This window comes from Artibeus jamaicensis, unplaced genomic scaffold (genome assembly GCF_021234435.1).
Source record: "Artibeus jamaicensis isolate MK-2021 breed Jamaican fruit bat unplaced genomic scaffold, CSHL_Jam_final scaffold_1689, whole genome shotgun sequence".
Lineage (NCBI taxonomy): Eukaryota > Metazoa > Chordata > Mammalia > Chiroptera > Phyllostomidae > Artibeus > Artibeus jamaicensis.
In genome coordinates, this window is record NW_026522029.1 from 6,853,357 (window position 1) to 6,876,077 (window position 22,721).

Genomic DNA, 22,721 nt, shown 5'->3' on the forward strand with positions numbered 1-22,721 from the left:
TTCTTGTCTCATAAATAATGTCCTGCCACTTCCAGATGGAATACATCATTAAAATCCAAAAGATCTGTACATAAAGAGATTAATCTCCAAACAACATCCTTTAGCTTTCTGGTGGGTGCCCAGCCAGTGCCTTTGGTTGGTAATTCCTTCAGCAAACACAGACATCTCACCTGTCCCTTCCGCGCTGGGTGCCAGGTTCTGGTCAAGCACGTCCCTTTGGGAGGGTGTGAGCATTAGGGACTTCATGTTGACCTTTTCCATGTCAGTAGAAACCCTCACTTGGGGACAGTGATGAAGCGTGTTTGGACGTAGTACTTACCCCTACCACTGTATTAAAATAGCCTTTTTTGAATTGCCTCAGTTTTTAAACTTAAATGATATCCAGGAAATGATGGCTGTTTGGGTAAGATACATTTTTTAAAAGATTTTATTTATTTATCTTTAGAGGGGAAGGGAAGGAGAGAAGGAGTAAAACATCAATGTGTGGTTGCCTCTCGTGAGTCCCCTGACGGGAACTGGCCTGCAACCCAGGCATGTGCCCTGACTGGGAATTGAACCGCAATCATGTGGTTCGCAGGCCCATGCTCAATCCGCTGAGCTACTCCAGCCAGGGCTGGTAAGATACATTTTTAATACACATTAAAATAAACAAAATTTAAAATTTGTAAAAATTCTTATGCACAACAAAAATTCATCTTTTATGTTAAATGTTGGGAAAAAAAACACTGCTCTAGTGTATTTTCTTCCTTTGATAGATAATAGCAAACTTAGAAGTTCACACTAATCTGTAGTTCTTACACCATCAACCAACTGATTTCATTAATCTTCTTCAATTCTTTCAACATACTCATGAAAGATTTGGTCAAAATCTTTCATCCTCTCTTCTGAGTTAAAATTTCTCCGACACCAGAAGCCCATCTAGCAGGCTTTTGGAAAAGTCAAGTGAGCAGACCAATCTCGGACCCAAAACACATTTTCTCCAGTTCTCCATCCAAAGTGGGCACTTATGGAGAGCTAGCTTACCTCCTCCAAATCCTACCAAAAAGTTTGGTCAAGACCACTACGCCTCCATCTAGCCGAGTGTTGTAAAATACAGAAGAGGCTGCACTGGTGTGAGGATTTCTTCAGTAAGTCACCCAGGAGGCATTTGTAAATGTCTTTTCTCATTTCCTGAGAACAGGCTAAGCCCCAGAGAGGAGTGTTCTTAGGATCCGGGTGGGTGCGTAAAGACAAAAAGCAATGGCTGCATTTTTTGACAGCAAGAACTCGGGGGGGAAGGATGGAGAACAAACAGAGGGACACGGCACACTGATTTTCAACACTCCCCTCACTCAGCCTCTCGCTATTCGTCATCTGGGGTACACAGAGTCAGAGCTGCCAACTCTCCGGCACGGTCATCCCTGAATGAGGCAGAGGTCACTCCTGGGCACCCATTGTGGTCCCTTGGCACTCTGCTCAGCGTTATCGGTCACTTTCATAGGTATGTGACATGCCTTGCCCGCTGCAGCAGAATAGGAGCCCACAGGACTGACCCAAGTGCAGATGAATGAGGTTCGGATAAGCAAACTTGGCTCTGAGATGGGTACAGTGTTCTAGCCAGGGCCCCTGGCAGGAGCCTGGGTAGAAGTGCACAGACCCAGTGGGAAATCTCAGCAACGTGGAATCTGGGGAGCAGGGGTGGGGTGAGGGGAGGCTCGGAAGAAGAGAGAGGCAGGCATTGCACCTCAAGGAGGTCTTCAAAGACAGCCACCAAGGCCCTGGAATCCTGGCGAGACTGAGTCAGGACCCAGGCCCTAGGGAACAGCTGTAAAGCACACAGAACAGGAAGAGAAATCAAAGCGGAGACCTGGTAACAAGAATGAGGGCCCATGGGCTAGAAACTGGGCCACAACTGAGAGCAAGGTCATCCGCGTTAGAAGCCGCACCCGGGGTAATCTAACCCAGCGGTGCCGCTGTTGCCAAGCCTGGTCCACGCTGTTCTCAGGAGGCTCCGTTACTTCCTCATTCAGGTTCACACTAACCCAAGGAACGGAGGGTGGTGCCGAGAGTGCAAGTGGGACCCCTTTTCCCCGCTGCGCCCGTCCGAGGGGGATGAGAGCCACACACTTCTCCCAGAGAGAACCGCACACTACATCCATCTGCTCACTGGACCGGAAGCCCCTAAAGGGCAGGAACTATGTCTTCATCTCCATTGAGTTAGACACTCCAGGGGTGCCTAGCAGGGCCAGGCACACGCTCCAGAAGTATTTTTTGAGAAGGGGGAGACACAGCCTCTGCTGGGTGGGCGTTCCGTGAGACTTTCCCAGCCTCAGGGTGGCATCCTCACCCTAAACATTTCTTCCCGTTCACTGATTTTATTCTGTGATACCCAAGCAAACTGCTGATGAAAAGGTTGATTCTCCTGGTTACTTCATACCAGAAGGAAAGCAAATTCAACCACTAGGCAGTGTCATTTTTCTGTCTCATTTACTCTATTGGCATCTGGTTAGTACCTCGGTGACATGGATTTGGTGACTGTCAGGCTCTGGGGTTGGACACAGAGCACATCTGACTTCAGGTCCCCACCCCTGAGATTCAGGTCCTGAAATCTGGGACCTACCCATGGTCTGAGATCTTCTGTCGGGGGAAGAGGAAACTGATGGACCGTAACAGCACCTGGCTGCAGGTCTATTTTACGTTTCCTACTGTGCTGTTCAGTTTCAAAGTTCAGCTCTCAGGTATTCCAACCGCATTCATTATACTCCTTACGTGCCTGGCATACGCTCAGCGTTGGCCCACACACTGGCTCCATCACTGCTGACTCGGACAGAAATTCGGGTTTTTGTCTTCTCTTGAGACATCGAAGAATCTTCCAATATCGGGTCTATTTTACCACGTGGCTGCCCTCGGTGGCTACTGAGCAATGTCCCTGTTTCTTCCCGTCTCTGCTGTCTCCTGACCTGAGACACTTCGTGTCAGCTGATGTGAGTCACTGAGCTTGGACCGTTATTCCTCCAGTAACTTGGAGAGTGAGCTGCCTCGTCCTGTCCCCTCCGACCGTTTAGAGCCCCTGCCTGGTGAGTGCCAGCGTCTGGGTGTGAGAACCCTGCTCTGCTGGGCGGCAGCTCATTTGCCCCCTAGTAACCGCTGCCATTCGCTGGGCCCTTATTGGCTGCCAAGCACTGACCCAACACTTCTCAGACTTAACCTCTTTACTTCCTCTAAAGGCCTATCGAGTACTATGAGCGATTATTTCTGTTTTACCAGGGTGGAAACTGAAGCTCGGAGAGCTGAGGACCTTGCCCAAGATTGTAAAATTTCTCGTCGGTAGCACTGAGACACACACTTAGTCCTGCCTGAGTCCCAAGCTGGGGCTCTAAATGTCTGTAACACATTTCCCTGCGCAGTAATCTTGTAACAATAGGGTTTCTGCTCCCATGCGGTGGTTCTCCCTCCTACCCAGGCCTTGTGGGCCGAATACCAGGAAGAGGGGCCAGCACTGCCCGGCCCTGGCCACAGACCTCGGGGACACCTGTTCCCAGCTACTGTCTGATGGAGGTTCTGCTCTGCTGGCTCTGAGAGCAGGAGAAAGGAGAATAGGAGGTGCTGGGGTCACCGTGACTCTGGGGCAGCAGCCCATTAGTCACTGTCCCCGGCTGTGTGTGCGTGTGCGTTGCTGGGCCACCCTGGGGCTGTCCAACGGTGCTGTCACCTGGGGAAGCTCATATAAAGGGCCCTGGGCTCCAGCCTTGCAGCTCCAGACCGCGGAGATGGAGAGACTGCTGCTGTGGGTTGGTGAGTGTGTCCCTCAGTCCAGGCTTTGCAAGCTTGTCCTTCCTCTGGGCCCCAGGTGGCCTGGACTAGACAGAGGTGGGGCGGGGCCAGAGGGGCTTGCGGAGGAGAGATGAAAGCAGTGGTTCCCTAACCTGGCTGTGCGTGGAACACTCTTAGGTCCCGTTTCCACCTCAGACCAATGAAGTCAGAATCTCTGTGGGCAGGAGCCAGGATATCACTGCTTCTCAGTGTGCAGCCATGTGGGGGACCACTGGCCTAGGGCTTTCGCTGGGGCTTCTGAAAGCTGTGTCGCCTTGCAAACTGCACAGTGCATGCACGTGGGGGTTATCAGAGTGCAAAGGAGCATGGGCAGGCCTGGCTGCACTGACTCAGCTTAGAGACGAGGAAAGGAGTGAACAGGGTGCGTGTCTCCACTGGCTTGTCTGCGTCTGCGATGGTGCTGGGTCGGTGGGTCCCCAGAGGGCTGGGGGGTGTGCTGGGGCTTGTCACCCACTCCGGGCACATGCTGCATTTGTGAGTGATGGCTTCCTTTGTTTCCTGCAGGGCTGGCACTTGCGCTGCAGCACCATGGTGGTAAGGACGCTGTCCCCGTGTCCTGTCCCCGTCCCCGTTCTGCCCCCACTCCAGAGCCAGGCCAGCTCTCTGGCTGAGCAGTGCCTGGCACCCTCACCCTGCCTTGGCCCTGGGTCAGGGATCACTGGTCCCATACAGTTCAGAGGCCTCTCAGTTGCCTGCTGTTTGTGGCACTCTCTGTGTGCTGGGGTGCAGGCCTGAGGACCCGTTCTGACCAGGAGTTCTAAGGCGTTCTTTTCCTTCTGGGACCTCAGCAGCGGGGGACCTCAGCATAGCTTTGGCGGGGGGGTCTGTGGAGGGTGATGTTACAGTGAGTGGCCTGGTCTCTCGGGCTGTGTCCACACTGCTCTCCGGAAGCTGAGCTCCATCCCCTCCCTTGGCCTCTGCCAGCTGACGCGTGCTCTCCCTTGCCAGGTGCTGCCCATAAACTGGTGTGTTATTTCACCAGCTGGGCACACAACCGGCCTGGCCCCGCCTCGGTCTGGCCCCATGACCTGGACCCCTTTCTCTGCACCCACCTGGTATTTGCCTTTGCTTCAATGAACGACCATCAGCTGGTGGCTAAGGACCTCCAGGACGAGAAAATTCTCTACCCGGAGTTCAACAAGCTCAAGGAGAGGTGTGTCCGTATTGAACTCGGGGGTCGAGTTCTCAGGCTTCACAGGTGGAAGAGAATCAGGCTTTTCTCCTCTTCTTTTCAGTGTTCCTCCGACTCTTCGGGTCCCACCCTCCCCTCAGGCAGGACTCCGGAACATCCGGGAGTTGGGGACTCCCTGTTGACAGACACCCCGAACTCATTCTTGCCCCCTCCCTTTGTGGTTGCTCTTGCTTCTCCCTGGAATGTCCTTCTTCCTCTTCTCCACCTAGTTGCCCCTAACTCACCCTTCAGGGCCAGTGGTGAGGATTTCACACATTAATTGTGCTAAAGTGCTTTGGAGAGGGCCTGCCCATCACAGATGCGTCACAGATGCTGGCATTTTTATTGCCGCTTGTCACCTGCAACCCCCAAGCTGTGAACCCCCAAGGGCAGGGGCAGTGTCTGCTCCGTCTTTGGCTCCTGGAGGCTAGGCCGGTGCCTGGCGTAGCACTGGCGCTCAGTAAGCACGGTGTGAGTTGTCCTTCCTGCACGGCTCCTGGGTTCTCTCTCTGTCCCTGCGTGGATAAGCACAGGGGGGCAGACAAGAAAACCCATATCCCTACATTACGAGGCCCCTGAGAGCAGGGAGGAGCTTGAGCATCTTGCTGGCTGTTGAATTTCAAGCACCGAAAGCACTCCATGGTACATAGTAATCGCTCAGGGAATACTTGTTGATTAAGAAAACAAGTGAAGAGAGCGTTTCAGCCTACGTTTTTCTTTTCCTTTCCACGGGGTCAGTATGGGAGGGGGGGAACCTGCGTGGACTTCAGACAGCCTGGGGCTTCCTGGGGCGCGGTACCTGTGGGTCGATTACTCCTCTCTTCTCCTTTGTGCCCCTTTCCTGTGCTCTGCTCTGCTCCTTCCCTCTCACCGCCTACTTCCCATTGGTCCCCCCAATGAATGACAGGAACAGCGGAGACTGCAGCTGCCCACTGGTGTGTGGACCCAGCTGGCTGACTCTCTCTCACATCACAGGAACCGCAGACTGAAAACTCTGCTGTCCGTCGGGGGCTGGAACTTTGGCACATCCAGGTGAGACTGTGCTGTCCCCATCTTCTCTCTGGGGTGGGGGGCAATGGCAGCTGGGAGGGTGGAGCAGGCAGGCTGGCAGTGAAGACAGGGTGGGGAAGCAGGGTGCGGAGAGAAACACTAGTACAGACCCTTGCCCCTGAGCCCCTCTCCCCGCTCGGGTCCTGACCTGGCCCTGCATTCAAGGGCCCCCCTGGTCTCTCCTCTGTGGTGAGGGAGAGAGACAGGGAAGGTCCCGCAGAGATCAGAAAGGGCCAGTGGGGGGTGAATGAGGGACAAAATGGGGTCCTCACAATGGTCCCCACAACCCTTCATAGGAGGCAGGGGTTCTGTTTAGGACAAGAAGATGAAACCCCAAACCTCACAGGTCCTGGGTTTCCTCACTTTATAAATGGTTGTTTATAAATATCCACCTTGCCTTGGAGGATGGAGCTTCAGGGGAGGGCAACCTGGTGGCCTGGGATTGTAAGGCCGTTTCTGGGCAGGACAGTAGAGGGAGGACAGACTGTGGGTAAGAGCTGGCCCCGCCCCTCCCAGGCCCCGCCCCTCCCAGGCACCACCCCTCCAAGACCCCGCCCCTCCCTCCAGGGCTGTGTGCAGAGGAGGGCCTGGGGGCTTTACACACACCAGCCCCGGAATACACAGAAGAGGCTCACAGAGGGCTTCTTTGTATTGCACATTTGCCGAAAAGAAAGCAAGAGTGAGAGGTATTAAGGAACTTGCCAAATTGCACATAGGTGTCCCTCAGCAATCACCCGGCTGGGAGGTGGCAGACAGATCAGGGAACCCAGGACGGCCTCACTCTGAACCTGGTGAAGTGTTTAATCCCTGCACACAGAACTAGCCAAGCATCGCTTCCAGTTCAAATCCAATAACTTACAAATTTTCCAATAACATAGAAAAAACAAACAAAAAAAAAATCAAGCAGCTGATGAATGAAAAAGCAAAGAGGCCAGAACCCCTATCAGAGGCTGGGCCTCTTACACCATCTAGCAGCCCAGGCCCAGATTAGCTCAGAGACCTTTGAGGAAATGCTGGCCCTCGCTCGGCTGGGGCTCCCTCCCTTAGTTCAGTCAGGGACAGTGTCAGCGCCTGGACAAGTGGAGGGACTGTGCGAGCAGAGGGCCTGGCCTGTGGGCCCTGTACCTTCTGCAGCCTTTGAGACGGAGCCCGCTTCCCATGCCAGGCTGGGGCTTATCGGTGCCTCGGGCCCAGGGCCAGGTCAAGGTTTCTGCACCTCCTCCCTGCTGCCCGGATGCCCCATTCCTGGGTACTTGGCCCCTGGTGCTGGGAGCAGATCTAACGAAGGTCTGAGAGCTTCAAAGACCGGCCTTCCTCTCCTCCAGCCACATCTCTGTGCTTCACAGGATGAGGACCCGGGGCCCTGTGGGAGGTCGTGGTGTGCAGGGAGTGCTCCTGGCCTCAGCCCGGGTCTCCCTGCAGGTTCACTGCCATGTTGTCCACATCCGCCACCCGGGAGAGGTTCATCAGTTCAGCTATATCCCTCCTGAGGACTCACGGCTTCGATGGTCTGGACCTCTGCTTCTTGTACCCGGGACTGAGAGGCAGTCCCATGCATGACCGGTGGAATTTTCTCTTCCTGATTCAAGTAAGCCCTTTCTGGCAGCTCCCAGGTCTGGAAATGATTCTACTTCTATCATATATGGGCTCGTGGCATGGGAAGAGCAAGCAGGAGGCCAAGGGCAAGGGCAGGAGACAGCAATAACAATGTTCTTTTCCTGCCATCAGCCTAGAGGTGCTGGGCCAAAGAGCTGCTGCACAGGCCTCCCAGGGCAGCTTCCCGGGTGCCCACAGGCAGGCGGTCTGCACTCTGCTCCTGAGCCTGCCTGCCTCCCCTCTCTTAAATTGCTGACCACATTGGCTCGTGCCTGCCTTTTTAAAGGGCCTGTGGGCAGGGCCCGTGTCAGGGCCTGAGTCTGGCTCACCTTCATGTTTCCAGAGCCTGGCTCAAGGGGCTCCTCACATGAAGGGTTCCTGGAGGGCTCCCCTTTCCCTGACTGTGCTGTCTGGTTGCTTCTCATCCCTGCAGGAGCTGCTATGGGCCTTCCAGAAGGAGGCACAGCTCACCTTTCGCCCGAGGCTGTTGCTGTCTGCAGCTGTCTCTGGGGACCCACAAGTCATCCAAAAAGCTTACGATGTGCGCAGCCTAGGAAGGTGAGCGGGGGGCCGCCTTGGAGCGCAGAACCTCAGAGGGCAGGAGGCCTCTCACGCTCAGAACCCCAGAGCCGCCCAGACCCCACCCTACAGCCTCCTGCGAGCCTGCCTTGTGGGGGATGGGCTGAGGAGCGTGGTGGGACAGGGACAGGGTCCCTTAGACCCCAGGCTTTCTTTAGGAGTCAGAGGGAGGGGAGGCAGCACCAGTCCCCACAACACCGTCTTGGGTAGTCTCCTGTGTAGCCCACTGAGAGGCATTCCAGGAGGGGGCCCACGGGCCTGGCCTCTGCTGTCCCAGAGGGGACATTTGACATTTGGCCGGTGACTGGCATTGAGAGGCAGCTGAATCACCAACCAGTGGCACATAATCAGGCACAAGAGTGCCCATTTGGGCCCAGTTTTCAGGGCCCAATATGCAAAAGTTCCAAAGCCAGACAATGAAAAGCTCATAACTCCTTCTGGCCAGGCTGGCTCTGGACTAATTTGCTCAAATTTGAAGTTAAGTATTTACAGATGGATGCTGAACAAAGGCAGGACGGGGTGCTCCTGTGTGTGGTTACGCCAGGGAGAGGTTTCAATGTGAGCGGGGCAGAGAGAGGCCCTGTGGGGCAGGGCTGGGGGTGTCCTGCCTTCACCCCCTGGGGAACCGTAGGCCAGTCACTTAGCCCGGCCAAGTCTCAGTTCCTGCAGCTTTAACACGGAGACAGCTGTGGTAGGTATTGGCCGGATTGAAATTCAATGAGAGAATCCATGGAAACTCTCATTCCAGCGAACTGGTAAGTGCTCAAGTACCCTTCGTCACTGTGGCAGCTTCCTGGATGATGGGGGTTTCGATGGTTCCTTGAGTGGCAGAGGGACAGAAGCTCTTTGACTGCTGGGGGACAGTGCCACTTTGCTTCTGACAACTTGAGCAGACCTCCGGAGGGCCTTGGTGTCCCAGCGTGGCACCTCCCTGTTTCCACGGATACGCTCAGGGTGGCACAGGTCCTGAGGTGCAGGTGTCCCTAACCAGCAGTCTGTTCTAGTGGCAGCGTCTAAAGTGAATGGCACAGCTGGGCCGGCCCCTCAGGCAGAAACGGCAGGGGAGCTTGGGTGGCCAGCGCACAGCTAGTTAGTTAGTTAGCTAGTTAGCTAGTTAGCTAGTTAGCTAGTCAGCTAGTCATCTAGTTAGCACTGTGACAAGCTGACTAGCCGGTCCACACCTTCTAAAATGCCCCCCTCCCACCCTTGACAGACTCCTGGACTTCATCAGTGTCTTGACGTACGACTTACACGGAAGCTGGGAGAAGTTCACGGGACACAACAGCCCCCTGTACTCTCTGCTTGGAGACCCCAAATCTTCGGTAAGGGACGGAAGCTCTCAGACGCAGCCTGGACATCTGCCCCCAAGCCTGCGCTGCAGTGACGGGGGGTCTGTTCTTCCTCTGTGCAGGCGCACGCCATGAGTTACTGGCGAGAGTGGGGGGCCCCCTCGGAGAAGCTCCTCATGGGGTTCCCCACCTACGGGCGGACGTTTCACCTCCGCCACGCCTCTGAGAATTGGCTGCGGGCCGAAGCTCTGGGACCTGCGCCTCCGGGGAAGTACACCAAGCAGCCGGGTTTCTTGGCTTATTATGAGGTGACAGGAACGGGAACTCCCATCAGTTGCTTAAGGCCCACCCACCTGTAGCCTGGGCCAGAGCAAGGACAGGGCAAAGGCAAGGGTGAGGGTGGAGACGGGGCCAAGAAGTAGTTTACTGGGCAGGGGAAATCCACTCTCTGGGATAGTTCCTTTCTCTTCAGGGGAAGTGATTTGAGTCCTTTGCAAGGGATGAGGTGCCAGGTGGAATCTGAATAGAGGGGGACAGATACTTCACCCCTTAAAAGACTTTGACATGTAATATAAGTCAATCCTGACTTACTCTATGGCCTAAATGAAAATTGTTAATATTTGCTATCTATCTACATATCTATATATAATTTTAAACATTTGCAAAAGTAAAAGAACAGTGTCATTTCCCTTCCCCTCCCCCATGGCCACCCCTCGCCCTGCCTCATTGGTTCACCCCTCCTGGCCCACCTCGTTCCACCTCCGCTCCCTGACCCTCTCCCTCCCCACCGGGAGACTGTTTTGAGGCAATTCCAAGACCACCCTCTAGTACAGATTCTCAGCAAAGCTCGCGATTTTTGTAGAGGAAACACACAAAGAACCAAGGTGGTGTAACACCCAGGAGAAGACAGTGAGAGGCCCAGAGTGGGCGGCGGCAGGGTCTAGATGGTAGCAGGTAGATGCTGAGCAGAGCTTCGAAGTGCAGGTAGAGCCCTGATGGGGGGGAATGAGAAGATGGGGCTGCCCTCGCAGGCGGAGGGCAGCAGATACAAAGTCGGGGTGCCAGGTGGAGGGGCCAGCGTCACTCCAGTCTTTGCTCCGCGCCGACCTGAAGGAATGTTTTTCTGCTAACCCAATGACGCATAGTGATGAAAGAGAACACAGAGAAATAACGTCCTTGGAGGGCCTTGTGGGTCAAAGAGATTTTGAAAGAACTTTTAAAGAACCAACAAACCCCGCAGAGACTTCGATACTAACTTCTGCAGCCCAGCTCAAACACCTCCGCTTGCAGGGAGACACTGGGCCCAGTTGCGTGACCGATTGCAATGACCTGCTTCTCTTTGCCTTCGGGAAATTTAAATTCCTAAGATTCAAAAGCTAGTTTGAGAACCACCTCGATGGGGCAGTTTATACCAACTGCTAATGAACAGAAGGGAGATTTGCTCACGAAAACCCTTTGGAAAAGATGTAGTTTTGGTCCAGGGTCAGGCGTGCCCCGGCGAGGACTTCGCTCCTGGCATTATTTACCAAACCCAGGCTGGGTTTCCCACGGAAGTCACTCACTCCTTGGTGCTGGCCACTTTTTCCATCGTGGACGTTGGAGGAAGGGATGTGGGATGGGAGGGTTTATTCAGAACAGAGGGAGGTTTGTCTGCAAGTGGCTCCCCCGCTTCTGGCCTGGTCCCCCTTGTCCTCGCTCCCTGGTGAGGGACTCCGGATTCTTTATTCCTGGGCAACGGGCAGGGCATCTGCGGCCGCTTCTCCCCGTGGCCCTTCGCAGAACTGACTCAGATCCTCCTGGCAGATTTGCTCCTTCCTCCGGGGGGCGAAGAAGGAGTGGATCCATCATCAGTCCGTCCCTTACGCCTACAGGGGGGAGGAGTGGCTTGGCTACGATGATGCCACGAGCTTCAGATACAAGGTGAGCCCTCCGTTCTTCTAGATCCGGCCTACAGTTTCCCTCTGGCTACCACGAGGCCCTCGTCTGTCCTGGGTGTGTGTGTGTGTGTGTGTGTGTGTGTGTGTACACTGAGTGGAGGATAAAAAGGCGAGTGTGAGTTTCAGGTGTCGTACCTGAACTAAATAAGGTCTCCGAATCCCACCTGGTGCAACCCTCTTATTTGGAAGAAAAGGAATCTCAGTCGGTCAAGATCCCACAGTTGGTAAGTGGCAGAGGCTAGATTCCAACACAGGCTGACCTTGACCTTCCTGCCTGACCTTCCCCCTGACCTTCTTCCCTCCTGGGAGTCCACCTTCTGTTCTGGGCCATGGGGCCAGCCTGGAGGGCGGCCGGGACAGTGGGTTGATGGACCACTCTCTCCCCAGGCACTGTACATCAAGAAAGAGCACTTTGGGGGAGCCATGGTGTGGACCTTGGACCTGGACGACGTCAGGGGTACTTTCTGTGGCACGGGCCCTTTCCCCCTTGTCTGTGTGTTACGTCACCTCCTGCGGCAGGCTGGTAAGTGGCTGCGACCTGGCAGCTGGGGTCGTGAGCTGTATAAGCGGCTGCACTGGGTGCGTCCCTCCTGTCAGACCTAAAGGCTTCGGTGAGGCAACAGGACACCGAGAGAAGGGGACGAGCTTTGATTTTTCCCAGGCCCATCTGTGTTCCCGGCTCAGTCTGGGTGCGTGTCCTTTGCCCTCTGTGGGCTTGGCCACCTGTGTCCCTCCTGTGGGAGCCGTCCTTAGACTGGGGACAAGCCGCAGCCACCCAATGAGATGCGGAAGGGAAACTGGCCACACTCCTAGTTAGCGCTCAGTGAACATTAGTTTATTTCTCTGCATTTTTCTCTCCTGTCTTCCTGACCCGAGGGCCAGAAAGAGAATTTGATTTCTTTTGAATCTTTTGGGTGCTTCCCCCAGCAGTCAGGCAGGGGACCTGGCACACTGGGGCTGACAGTTTACAAGGCTCATTGTATGAATGAGGAGATAGGGCTCAGAACAGGAAGGCAGCTGCCAGGGCAGAGACGGGACTGCACCCAATTCTGTAAGACTCGCTGTCCCGCTGTCCCGTCCAGAGCAGCCGCCTTGGCCTCGGGCTGTTCCTGGTGTCTCCTGCAATTTGGGGCACAGTCGGTTTCTCCTCTGCAGCGAGTAAGGAGTTAGGCCCTGGGGACACGGCCTGCTGAAGGGGCCTTCACAGAGACCAAAGCGAGGGCCTGAGGATAGAGACCTGGCAGGCGCCTTCCTGGGGTCCTTCACCGGAACGCAGCCAATCCACTGAGGGCCCGTGGGTGCCCGGGGTTGCGTGCACGTGACGAGTTGGGGGAGCAGGGCCTCTGTGTGGTGGGATTTCACCTACGCCCTCAAGTGGGTGTCTATGAGATCCTCCAGTTCTGGATTCTGAGGATAGGGACTTCGGTCCTAGAGCGGCGCTGGCCCTGCCAGGAATTATGGGATGGGAAGGAAGAGGCGGGAGATGTCATCCTTTTTTGATGATTTTCTGTAGAGTACAGCTCAACAATTTTACTACAGTTTTGGATCTCATCTGCTATGAATTCCTCAAGAACCAGCTCTGGAAGGCTGACTGAGACTGGGGTGCTGCCCACTGATTCGAGGGGGCTGCTCCCACGGGGCAGGGGTGCAGCCACTGAGACCCAGAGAAAGGCTGAAACCGTGACGACACTCCCCGGAGGCAGGATGGCGAGCCCTGCCAGGGGGGCTACACCCTTTGTGAAGCCCAGTGTGGTTCTACAAGGGAAGACAGAGACCCCTGCGGAAGGGATCGTGACCCCCACGGAAGAGATCGTGACCCCCTCGGAAGGGATCGTGACCCCCTCGGAAGAGATCGTGACCCCCACGGAAGGGATCGTGACCCCCTCGGAAGGGATCGTGACCCCCTCGGAAGAGATCGTGACCCCCTCGGAAGGGATCGTGACCCCCTCGGAAGGAATCGTGACCCCCTCGGAAGAGATTGTGACCCCCACGGAAGAGATCGTGACCCCTGTGGCCCCTGAGTAGATGGCCCTGGCCCCCATGCATCTTCAGACTGAGACCTCTGGAGGGAAGGTCGCAGTCTGTGGAAGGAAGGCCGTGGCACCTGCTAAGAGGACTGTCCCCTTGCAGGGACGGCAGTCACCCGATGGGAGGACTTTGACATCTGAGGGGACACTGACCCCTGATAGGTTGCTTTGGTCTTTAGATGGAAGCTAAGAAAAGATTTCAACACTGTAGCCTGTCATCAAGCCCCCAGGACACACGTCTCTTGTTTTTGACAACCTCTTGTTTGCCACGGACGGAAAGCATCTGTCAACTCGATGTCCCTTCCAAGTCTTCCCTCTCTGTCTAAAGAAAGAAAACCTAGAAAACTTCTGTGGATCGAGGAGCCTAAGCTCTGTTGGCGGCAGATGCTGGGGAGAGCCCTGGTCTTTCCTCAACAGAAGCCATCTGTCCCCAGCCATTCACGGGGCAAAGCAGGCCCCAAAGCCACAAAGAGCTGATTTCTTTCTATCGAATAAACTAGAAACAAAGAATCCATCTCAGTTCTCTGAAGTTCTTTCTTTCTTTCTTTCTTTCTTTCTTTCTTTCTTTCTTTCTTTCTTTCTTTCTTTCCTTTTTTCTTTGAATTGATTGGGGTGACTTTGGTTAATAAAAATTACATAGGTCTCAGGGGTACAATTCTACACCCCAACACAACACCATCTACATATTATATTGTGTGTTCACCACCCAAGCCTGAAGTTTTTTTCTTGCGGTGATCTGTGCAACCAAATTCCAGCTTCTCCTTTTCAAGGCCACTTCCCCTACTGCTAATTTTGGGGAGAGGGTGTGTATCTCGTCCACAGGATGGTTCTGCTCCATGCTTCTCTCTCTGCCACGGACAATCTCTCACGTCACTGTGGGTCAGAATCAGAATCTCTTCTGGAGTTTTCCATCACCCTTGAGGGAGGCTGGGAGCAGGAGGGAGAAGTGGAATCTTCCAGTTATGTTCCCTGCTTGTTGAAACCTTAGTTGTCTCTGGAAAGATCCCCCCACTTGTCCTTCCCACAGGCAGTGGTTGAGAGGGAGGAAAACACAACGCACTTCTGTGTGACCTGCACGCTTCTCCCAGGTCTCCTCCGGACTTGTCGGTTCTCACTGACTCCACCCAGCAGTCTGCCCTCGAGGGACTTCCTGCCCCAGCGGACCCTCATAAGTCAGTATAGACACAGGCCCAGTTTCTAGCCCCACCTTCTAGGAGACAGTGATGCTCAGAGTGGGATTCATGCCTATCAGTGATGTTACCTTTTTTTTTTTTAAATCCTCACCTGAGAACACACTTACACAAGAGAAGGGAGAGAGAACCATCAATGTCAGAGAGAGAAACATCGATCAGTTGCCTCCTGCCCGAACCCCAACCAAACCCGCAACTTAGGCATGTGCCTGGACTAGGAATTAAACCTGAGACCCTTTGGTCTACAGGACGATGCTCCAATCAACTGAGCCACACTGGCCAGGGCTGATGTTACTGTGTCTTTTGGAAGTGCAGCCTCCAGGTCTTTAAGATACGAGTCTCGAATTAAAATGCCCTTGAGGCCAGGCACCTCTCCAAAACAACTGGAACAGGTGAAGGATGCACCCACACACGTGCGAGTTCATGGCCACAGGCCCATGGTGTCATAGCACGAGTCACGAATCGGTTAAACTGCACAACAAGCCAACCCCAAAACGTAGTGACTCACAAAACAGGCTGCACAGGGAATGCCTAGAATGAGCCCTGTGGTGTTGGAACTGGGTGTTTCAGTACAAAATCGTGGTTCCAACAGTACACAGACAGGTCACCTGAAAACGTGGCATGGAGACACAGTAGGCATCGCATGAATGTGTCCCTGGCTGGGACCACCAAGAGGGCCTGGAAGCAGCGGCATCTCAGGAGCAGGAGGCCCGAGGAAGGGCACGATCTTGATTCCTAAATTTCGTTCGTTCCGATAAAAGAAACTGGGGACCGGAATATCTTGTTCCCAGAAACTAAGGCAGTCCTACAAAACGATAAGACCATGTCAGAGGGACACAAGAGCCACCTTGAAGGAGTTCCCAACAGCCAAAAGTGGGGCAGTCTGAGCAACAAGATAACGATAATAATGGGTTATAACCCATAGACTGAAGTACACACCCCGAGTTCACGTGCTATTGGTGAATAATTGAATGAACAAATGGGGAAGAAGGGGCAGCTGCTCCTAACGACAGACTAGAAGTTAATAAACATAGAAGCAAGAGTCCAGGGTGCTGACAAAGAGGCAAGAGGCCAGAGGCACAGCTGTGGGATGGGGGAAGCCCTGGGAAGCACCCACCTGCAAGGTGACTATTTGGCTGATTGACTTGGGCAGGAGGGGGCGGCCGCAGGCACCAACAGGCATCACTAATAAATGAGCCTGGTTGTCTACACTGGGAAAGTGAGTAGAGAGGTTTCTCACATTTACTTATTTACTTACGTATTTTAATGTTTTGCAGTTGTTCCAATTATTTCCCCCTCTGCCCCCCTCCACCCAGCCTGCCCCACTTCCATAGTCCATGTCCATATCCATGTCCATGGGTCTTACAAACATGGTCCTTGACTAGCTCTTCTACCTTTCAACTTTCTCACTTTTCATTTTCAAAACTGCTTTGGCAAGTGAGGAATACTGCCACCAGGTGGCAGCAGCACACAGGGCTATGTGTTTTACATAGATGGGAAGAAAACTTGGAGTACAAAAAAAAGCAATCCGAATATCTTTTTACAAAAAAGGGGGAGTCAAGTATAAATTTCTCTATTGCTATTATTGTTAAAGTTGATAGTTTCGTGCACACTGAAGCAAACAGAACTTGTTCGCACCAGGCTGGAAAGAGGAGGCTGTGGTTAGGTCGAGGTTGAGATCGGAGAAACCAGATGTAAAGTCCCCGCTCTGCCCTTTATGAACTGTGTGGTCACGGGGCAGTTAAATCAGCAGTGGGGACAAGAAGTGTGTGCCTGGGACAAAGACGATGCTCAGTGCATGTGAGTTATTGTTATAAGCATATCCATAGTAGCCCTGAAGTTTCCCTTGAAAAATTTATTCCACATGTATACAAGAAACATTAAACTACACACATGAAACTGGAAACTTCTTTTGGTCTGTGCATAGTTTAGTGACTTGGAGGGCAGATTCGTGACAAAGTTTCAGTAACTTCTCTTCTGCCAGCTACAATTTTACAGAGAGAATCATGTTGGTAACTGGCCTTTCCCCTGATGCTTCTAAAGGGCCCGCCTTACCATCTGGGCACACTATACTGCAGGGATTCTAACCATGGTGAGTTGTGATCAGTTATGAGGCATGTCGTAAGTAACCTGGTAGGGTAACAGTTAAACTACCAAACACTACTCCTTTACTGAGCGTTGTAGACGCAAGAGTATTCCTATTTTAGTGTTACCATCCTTTCCATTTCAAATGGTTTCTTGAGTAGGAAACAATTTCAAAGTTGCAGTTAATATGAGGAGAATCGGGCAGATGCATGCTGGGAATTGCTCTCCGGCTCAGCTCTCATCATGTTCTCTGCATTCATTGCACAGATTCGCTCTTGAACCCCTCCCTCCTGCCTCCAATGGCTTTTCTGCTTCCTGTACCTCTCCATCTAGCAGCCTGCAAGGCCCTGACTCAAATGCTGCCTCTTCTGGGCAGCCTTTCCCGCCCCTCCAGGAGCTCACATCCCCTCTCCCTGCTCGCTTTATGAGGACCTCATTCAACACACACTTGAGCCTAGAGTAGTACATTGCCTCATAGTTTCAGCATGCACCAATCATTTTAGCAGGCACACAGCTATTTGCATTCAAGGGCCATTTCTTAATTACCTCTGCACTCCCAGAGCTTAGTTAGGAAGTGAGCATGGAGTAGGCGTTCAATAAATGTTGGCTAATTTGTGAACTGAGACGTTGAAATGCAAGAGCAGACTGTCATGGGCTCTGAGAATCACATATGGAAAGCTGTAGATGAGGCTGGTCAGAGGCAGAGGCAGGAAAGAAGTGGAGAGTAGACTGCCAATCTCAAAAAAGCACATGCCCTTTGGAGGCAGGAGCAAACGGTTCCGTTGTTCTGGCAGAAGTTGCCAGGTGCATTTCCCAGTAGACACAGGCACGGGGAACTTTTGTCCCCAGCACACTTTACATTTGTTATCATGTCCTAATCTTTAGATTCCATCAGCAGAACCATTAACTGCTTTTTAAATAGACCACAGAGTGGATTTTAAAGACCTTCATGCATGCCAAAGGGAAGGGCAAACAGTCCCCAGATGTGTAGGGGAACAGGCTGTTACAGAGGTAGAAAAGCCCACATGCCTCAAGATTAAAAGCACAGGGAGATTAGGGTGTAAGAGAGGGACCTGACCTCCATCTGTGTGTCCCAACACGGGTCTGTCACTATGTCCTGAGTGTTGGGGGGCAGTTGAAAATCAGCACCATGAAGACCCTGGTCTTGGTCTTGGTTTTTCTACACCTCTCGGAGGGTGTGGAAAGGTGTGTATTGGGATTTGGCCTCATTGTGAGTTCCAGCACCAAGGGAGCCAGACAAGATGGGGAAGAACAAAGGGCTTCCTCTACAGGTCTCTTGGAGAGGTCAGATTGTCTCTTGGTACCACGAACTGAGCCCCAACTGGGGGCCAAGACTTGAAATGGATGGATAGATGATGTGTGTGCATGTTTAAGGGTGGGTTGGGTGTTTTGTTGGCTAAGAAGGATGAACCATCCCTGTCTTGAGCTTAGAGGACAGACTGGGAAGAGACAGACGTTTATTCTCTGGAAATAATATAGAAGCGCAAAACCCCTCAAATATTATGTAGTGCATTTCTATGCTGGGAACTCCAGAATGAATGTGGTGGTCAGAACTCGCTAAAATCCAGGAGGATTTCCTGTTAACAGCTGCCTCCGGAATTGAGTACAGGAGAGGTTTGAAAACTCCAGGTCAGATCATTGAAGAGGTGGCTTGAGTGGGGCAAGGAGAATCTTGTCCCTCTTTTTCACCCTATGTCTGCAGAATCATCCTGAAAAAGGGCAAGTCTATCTACCAGACACTGGAGTGATTCCTAAAGAGCCACCCGAAGGCTGATCCCCCTGTCAAGTGTTATTTCAACAACGATGCTGTTGCTTATGAACCCATCACCAACTACCTGGATGTGAGTGGAGGGAGAGGCGTGTCCACGACTCTTGGCTGACAGCCATCTTTAAATACTTATCTGTCCTCCTCCTCAGTTCTGATTTGGCCTCACTTCTCACTTTCACTTTCCTATGGAAAGTATCTGAATAAATGATGAGTTGGTACCACCTCCTTCCCCCTTTCCTCTCATTACCAACCCATCTCTCCAAAGCCCCACTTATGTGGTTAAGAGATTCATAGCAGGGATGTTGGACTCAGTCAAAGGATCCCAAGAAAGTCCTAGCAATGAGCTGCAGGAGGAAGAAGGAAAACACATGCAAGGTGCCCGGGAGAATCCCCAGTGCCTCCAGACTCTGTGTGTCTCCACCCTCCCCCCCCTGGAAAAATACTCTGGTGTCCAGAGAAAGTCTTCACACATTCCTGAGACTGCAGTATCTGCCCAGAGCATCTCAACTTCCTGGTGTCCTGTGGACTGTTCTTAGTGACATGTTACATAGAGAAAGCATCAGCGCTGAAAGCCACTTCAGGCACCTCACATGTTATAGATGGAGGAAGGGGAGGCAGGGAAGTGACGTGAGAAATTCACTTAGAACTTAAGCTGCCTCTCAGTGAAATTCCCTTCTGGCTTTCCACGCGACCTCTCATCCTAGACATCCTAATACCCTTTGCTGGTATGTGCCCAGGAGGGAGGAGGCAATGGAGGGAGTATCTGACACTGGAAGAGAAGGGGGAGAAGTGTGTGTGTCAGAGAGAGAGAGAGAGAAGGAGGAAAGGAGAACAAAGCAATTGCTTCTCCAGTGTTGTAGGCTCTGGCGTGGAGCGGTGAATCTATGGGGACATCACCTTACTGTGAAGAAGAAAACCCATTTAGAAGATACTGCCTTGCAAGACTATCTCAGCTGGTCAAGGATGAACAATTAGCAACAAAAAAGTAAGATGCTGAGGAGAGCTAGGTCCACACAGGAGCCTCTTTTGCCTCCAAGGAAATGACTTGAGCAAAATATGACTTCCAGTGGGTCAATTTCAGGACAAGGCTAAGCTGCTTAGTGAGGGTGACAAAGCTTTCTTCGCAGGCTTTCTATTTTGGGTAGATCAGCACTGGGACGTGACCCCAAAACTTCCTGGTCCTCTTTTGACACAGGCTCCTCCAACTGTGGGTGCCCTCCACCTACTGCCAGAGCCAGGCCTGCTGTGAGTACATTACCACCACCACCACCACCTGCCAGGGGCGGGAGCAGAGTGAGGGGCGGGGTCAGGATTGAGCCCAGCCTTACAATGTCAAGTCCAGAGTTCTCAGTGCATATCCATTGTCCAGTCCTTTTTAAACGAGGAGCACCTAGCCACCTTGCCCACATTTCAGAAGTGCTGACCCCTCTGCAGAGAGGCAGCAGAAATAGACTAAAACTTCCAATTCTTTCTATGTTGTCCTTTTCCCTCAGCTCTCTCCAATGGGCCAGAATTCCCAACAATTTTGAGAGGATCCATCCCTCGGGGCTTCTCAGGACTCTGCTTTGTATTCATGGCACTTGCTTTCTGATCTTGGAACCTGTTCTCCAAAACTCCTGTTCCCTCTAAAAGCGGCCCCAAAGCCTGGGTGTACATCTTTTTGCACAATAGGTTTTTGCAGACCAAAACCCACCGGGAAAGGGCGAAAACCAGATTTACCATCTGGTATCACCTGATTTCAGCTGGGATTAAAGACAGGCAATCTACTTGAATTGTTCTCAGCTTGGATGTGTATTGGAATCACCTGGAGAGTTTTACACTCCTGTCCCCAGAATTCTTACCTGCTGATGTGGGGTGCAGCCTGGTGCACAGGGTCTTACGGCTCCCGAGGGCCTAACGGACAGCCAAGGATGAGGACTCGTCCTCAAGTGGCCCCGAGGGGGCTGCGGTCCATGGCCTCAGCACAACACACACCTGAGGTACTCTTAACAAGAGGGTGTCTGGGCGCATGCTTGCCCAGCGTACCACAACGGCTGGGGAGGGGCCAGGAAATCAGTATTTATTTTTTTAAAGAACTCCAAGTTTTTCAACCGTAAGCTAAGATGAAGGGCATTTCTCTCATTTTAGAGTTTCTCAGGCTCTGCAGAACATTAGAATTACAAGGTAAAATTGAAAAGAACTGGATCCCAGGCAGGGATTGCCTCTTACCTTAGGGGTAGCAGTGGGAAGGTATCAGTACTTAACATTTACCAGGGGGACTTAAATATAAAGCCAAATGTGCAGGCTTCAGCTTTCAAGTATAAAGAAATGTGAATCAAGCCCTGGCTGGTGTAGCTCAGTGGATTGAGCTCGGGCTGTGACCCAAAGTGTCGCCAATTTGATTCCCAGTCAGTGCACCTGCCTGGGTTGCAGGCCAGGTCCCCAGTGGGAGCCACGTAACAGGCAACCACACATTGATGTTTCTCTCCCTCTCTTTCTCCCTCCCTTCCCCTCTCTCTAAATAGATAAATAAAATCTTAAAAAAAGAGAAAGGAATGTGAATCCTGGCAAACAGTGAAGAGAGAATGAATTAAGGGGCTAAAAGAAGTACCCGATAAACCAGTATTCTACACCACCAGCAGCGTTGCCCAAAATCAAAGGTGAAATAAAGATATCTTTAGAAAAAACTAAATCAAAACAGTCGTTAGAAGACTTAATTAGAAAAAAACAATAAGGTGAATTCTCCAACCCAGGAAAAGTTACCCCACTGATAAACGGAAATGCAAGAGGAGCAAAGGAAAAGGGTTAAAACACAGAAAATTGTAAATGAACTTCTATAAAGCAATAGTAGAGTGTCACAAAAAGATTAAGATGTGTAGAATTAAAATGTGCGACATGAATAACTTTAAAAAAGCAGGAAAGAGAAAAAGAAATGCAAAGTGTTCTAAGGTATCGGCACTATGAGGAGGGGAATAAGTAATTATTTCTATTGGACAGTATCAAGTGACAGATTCAGGACTTATTTCTGCAACTGTGAGGACATCTGTGTGTGACTGTAGCGAACAAGAGTACAGAGAGAACAATGAAACAGTGAAAACATTTCCTTGAATAAAGCCATGCAAAGAGTTATAAAGATGAAAAACCAATCCCATGTACAATAGCATCAAAAATGAAATAGCAAATAATAAACTTAACAAGGAGGTGAAAGATCTGGAAACTCCAAGACGCTGATGAAAGAAACTGAGCAACAAACACATGGAAAGATAGCTTGTGTTCATGCTTTGGACGAATTAATATTGTTAAAACGCCCGTATTTCCCAAAGTCAACTCCATAGTCAATGCAATTGATATCAAAAAGATTCACAAATCCATTAAAAAGGCTGACAGCAGCATATTAGAATATATACACACATATAAATGTGCTAGAGACACTTAATATTATATCAGAGACTGAAAACTCAGGAAATTGAAAACTTATCCAAAATTGAAGCAGAAAGAAAAACAAGTGGAAATTATGGGGGGGGGGAGCACTGGGGACACGTGCCACACTGTGAAACGCTCTGGACAAAACCTGAAATTCCACAGAATTATGTCTAATGAGAGATGGGCAGAGCCTATCCACCCACAGACTACGACGTGTACTTGAAGAGGAGTTAAAGAAAATATCGATGAATGGAGAGTTTTACCACCTTCACGCACTGCTAGAAACACTTTTTTAAGGGCATCGATTCAGAATACATTTAATAGTACATTTTGGGGGGGGTCAGATGTACTTCATTATTAAATGTATTCACATGCTGTAAATCACATCTTAATTTTGGAAATAGTAAATGTAAAAAATGAACATCTTAGGATCAAAAAACTATAGTATCTGAACCACTGGCTCTGAGAGATCCCACTAATAAAGAAAATGGACCTTTGAGCTTATGAATAAATAGAAAAAAATGACGCAATGGGTCTACTGAAGGAAGACACGTTTCAGTTAAGAACCTTTACCTACTGATTAACGTGAACACTTTTGAGTTTGTCTTAACTGAAAAAATTCAACAGGGGTTACTATGAAATGCGTAATGAAAATTGACTTCAGAGGAGATGAGAAGAGGGGTCCCGGGGAACTGCCTCACTCATCACCGTGGTCTCCACAGATGCCAACCATGAATTCTTCATGTTGTCCTTGACTTCCTTTGTCGACACAGATTGGCTGGCATTGCCCGAA

General features: G+C 51.5%; 1 protein-coding gene across 1 annotated transcript; it reads left to right on the forward strand.

The window, feature by feature from the left end:
* Positions 1-3,749: 3,749 nt before the first annotated feature.
* OVGP1 (oviductal glycoprotein 1) lies at positions 3,750-13,460 on the forward strand. The gene is made up of 11 exons (XM_037152392.2): positions 3,750-3,774; positions 4,318-4,347; positions 4,762-4,966; positions 5,960-6,016; positions 7,457-7,622; positions 8,064-8,188; positions 9,423-9,531; positions 9,621-9,806; positions 11,302-11,418; positions 11,823-11,958; positions 12,949-13,460. Exons 1-11 carry the CDS (start codon positions 3,750-3,752, stop codon positions 13,458-13,460), a joined length of 1,668 nt encoding a protein of 555 aa, XP_037008287.2.
* The last annotated feature ends 9,261 nt before the right edge of the window (positions 13,461-22,721 follow it).

Excerpts from the sequence above, each read along its gene's own strand:
- OVGP1 (XM_037152392.2), top strand. The coding sequence starts at position 3,750 with ATGGAGAGACTGCTGCTGTGGGTTG. Across the intron at positions 4,348-4,761 it reads TGCGCTGCAGCACCATGGTG|GTGCTGCCCATAAACTGGTG; the intron begins GTAAGGACGCTG and ends CTCCCTTGCCAG. Across the intron at positions 9,532-9,620 it reads TTGGAGACCCCAAATCTTCG|GCGCACGCCATGAGTTACTG; the intron begins GTAAGGGACGGA and ends TCCTCTGTGCAG.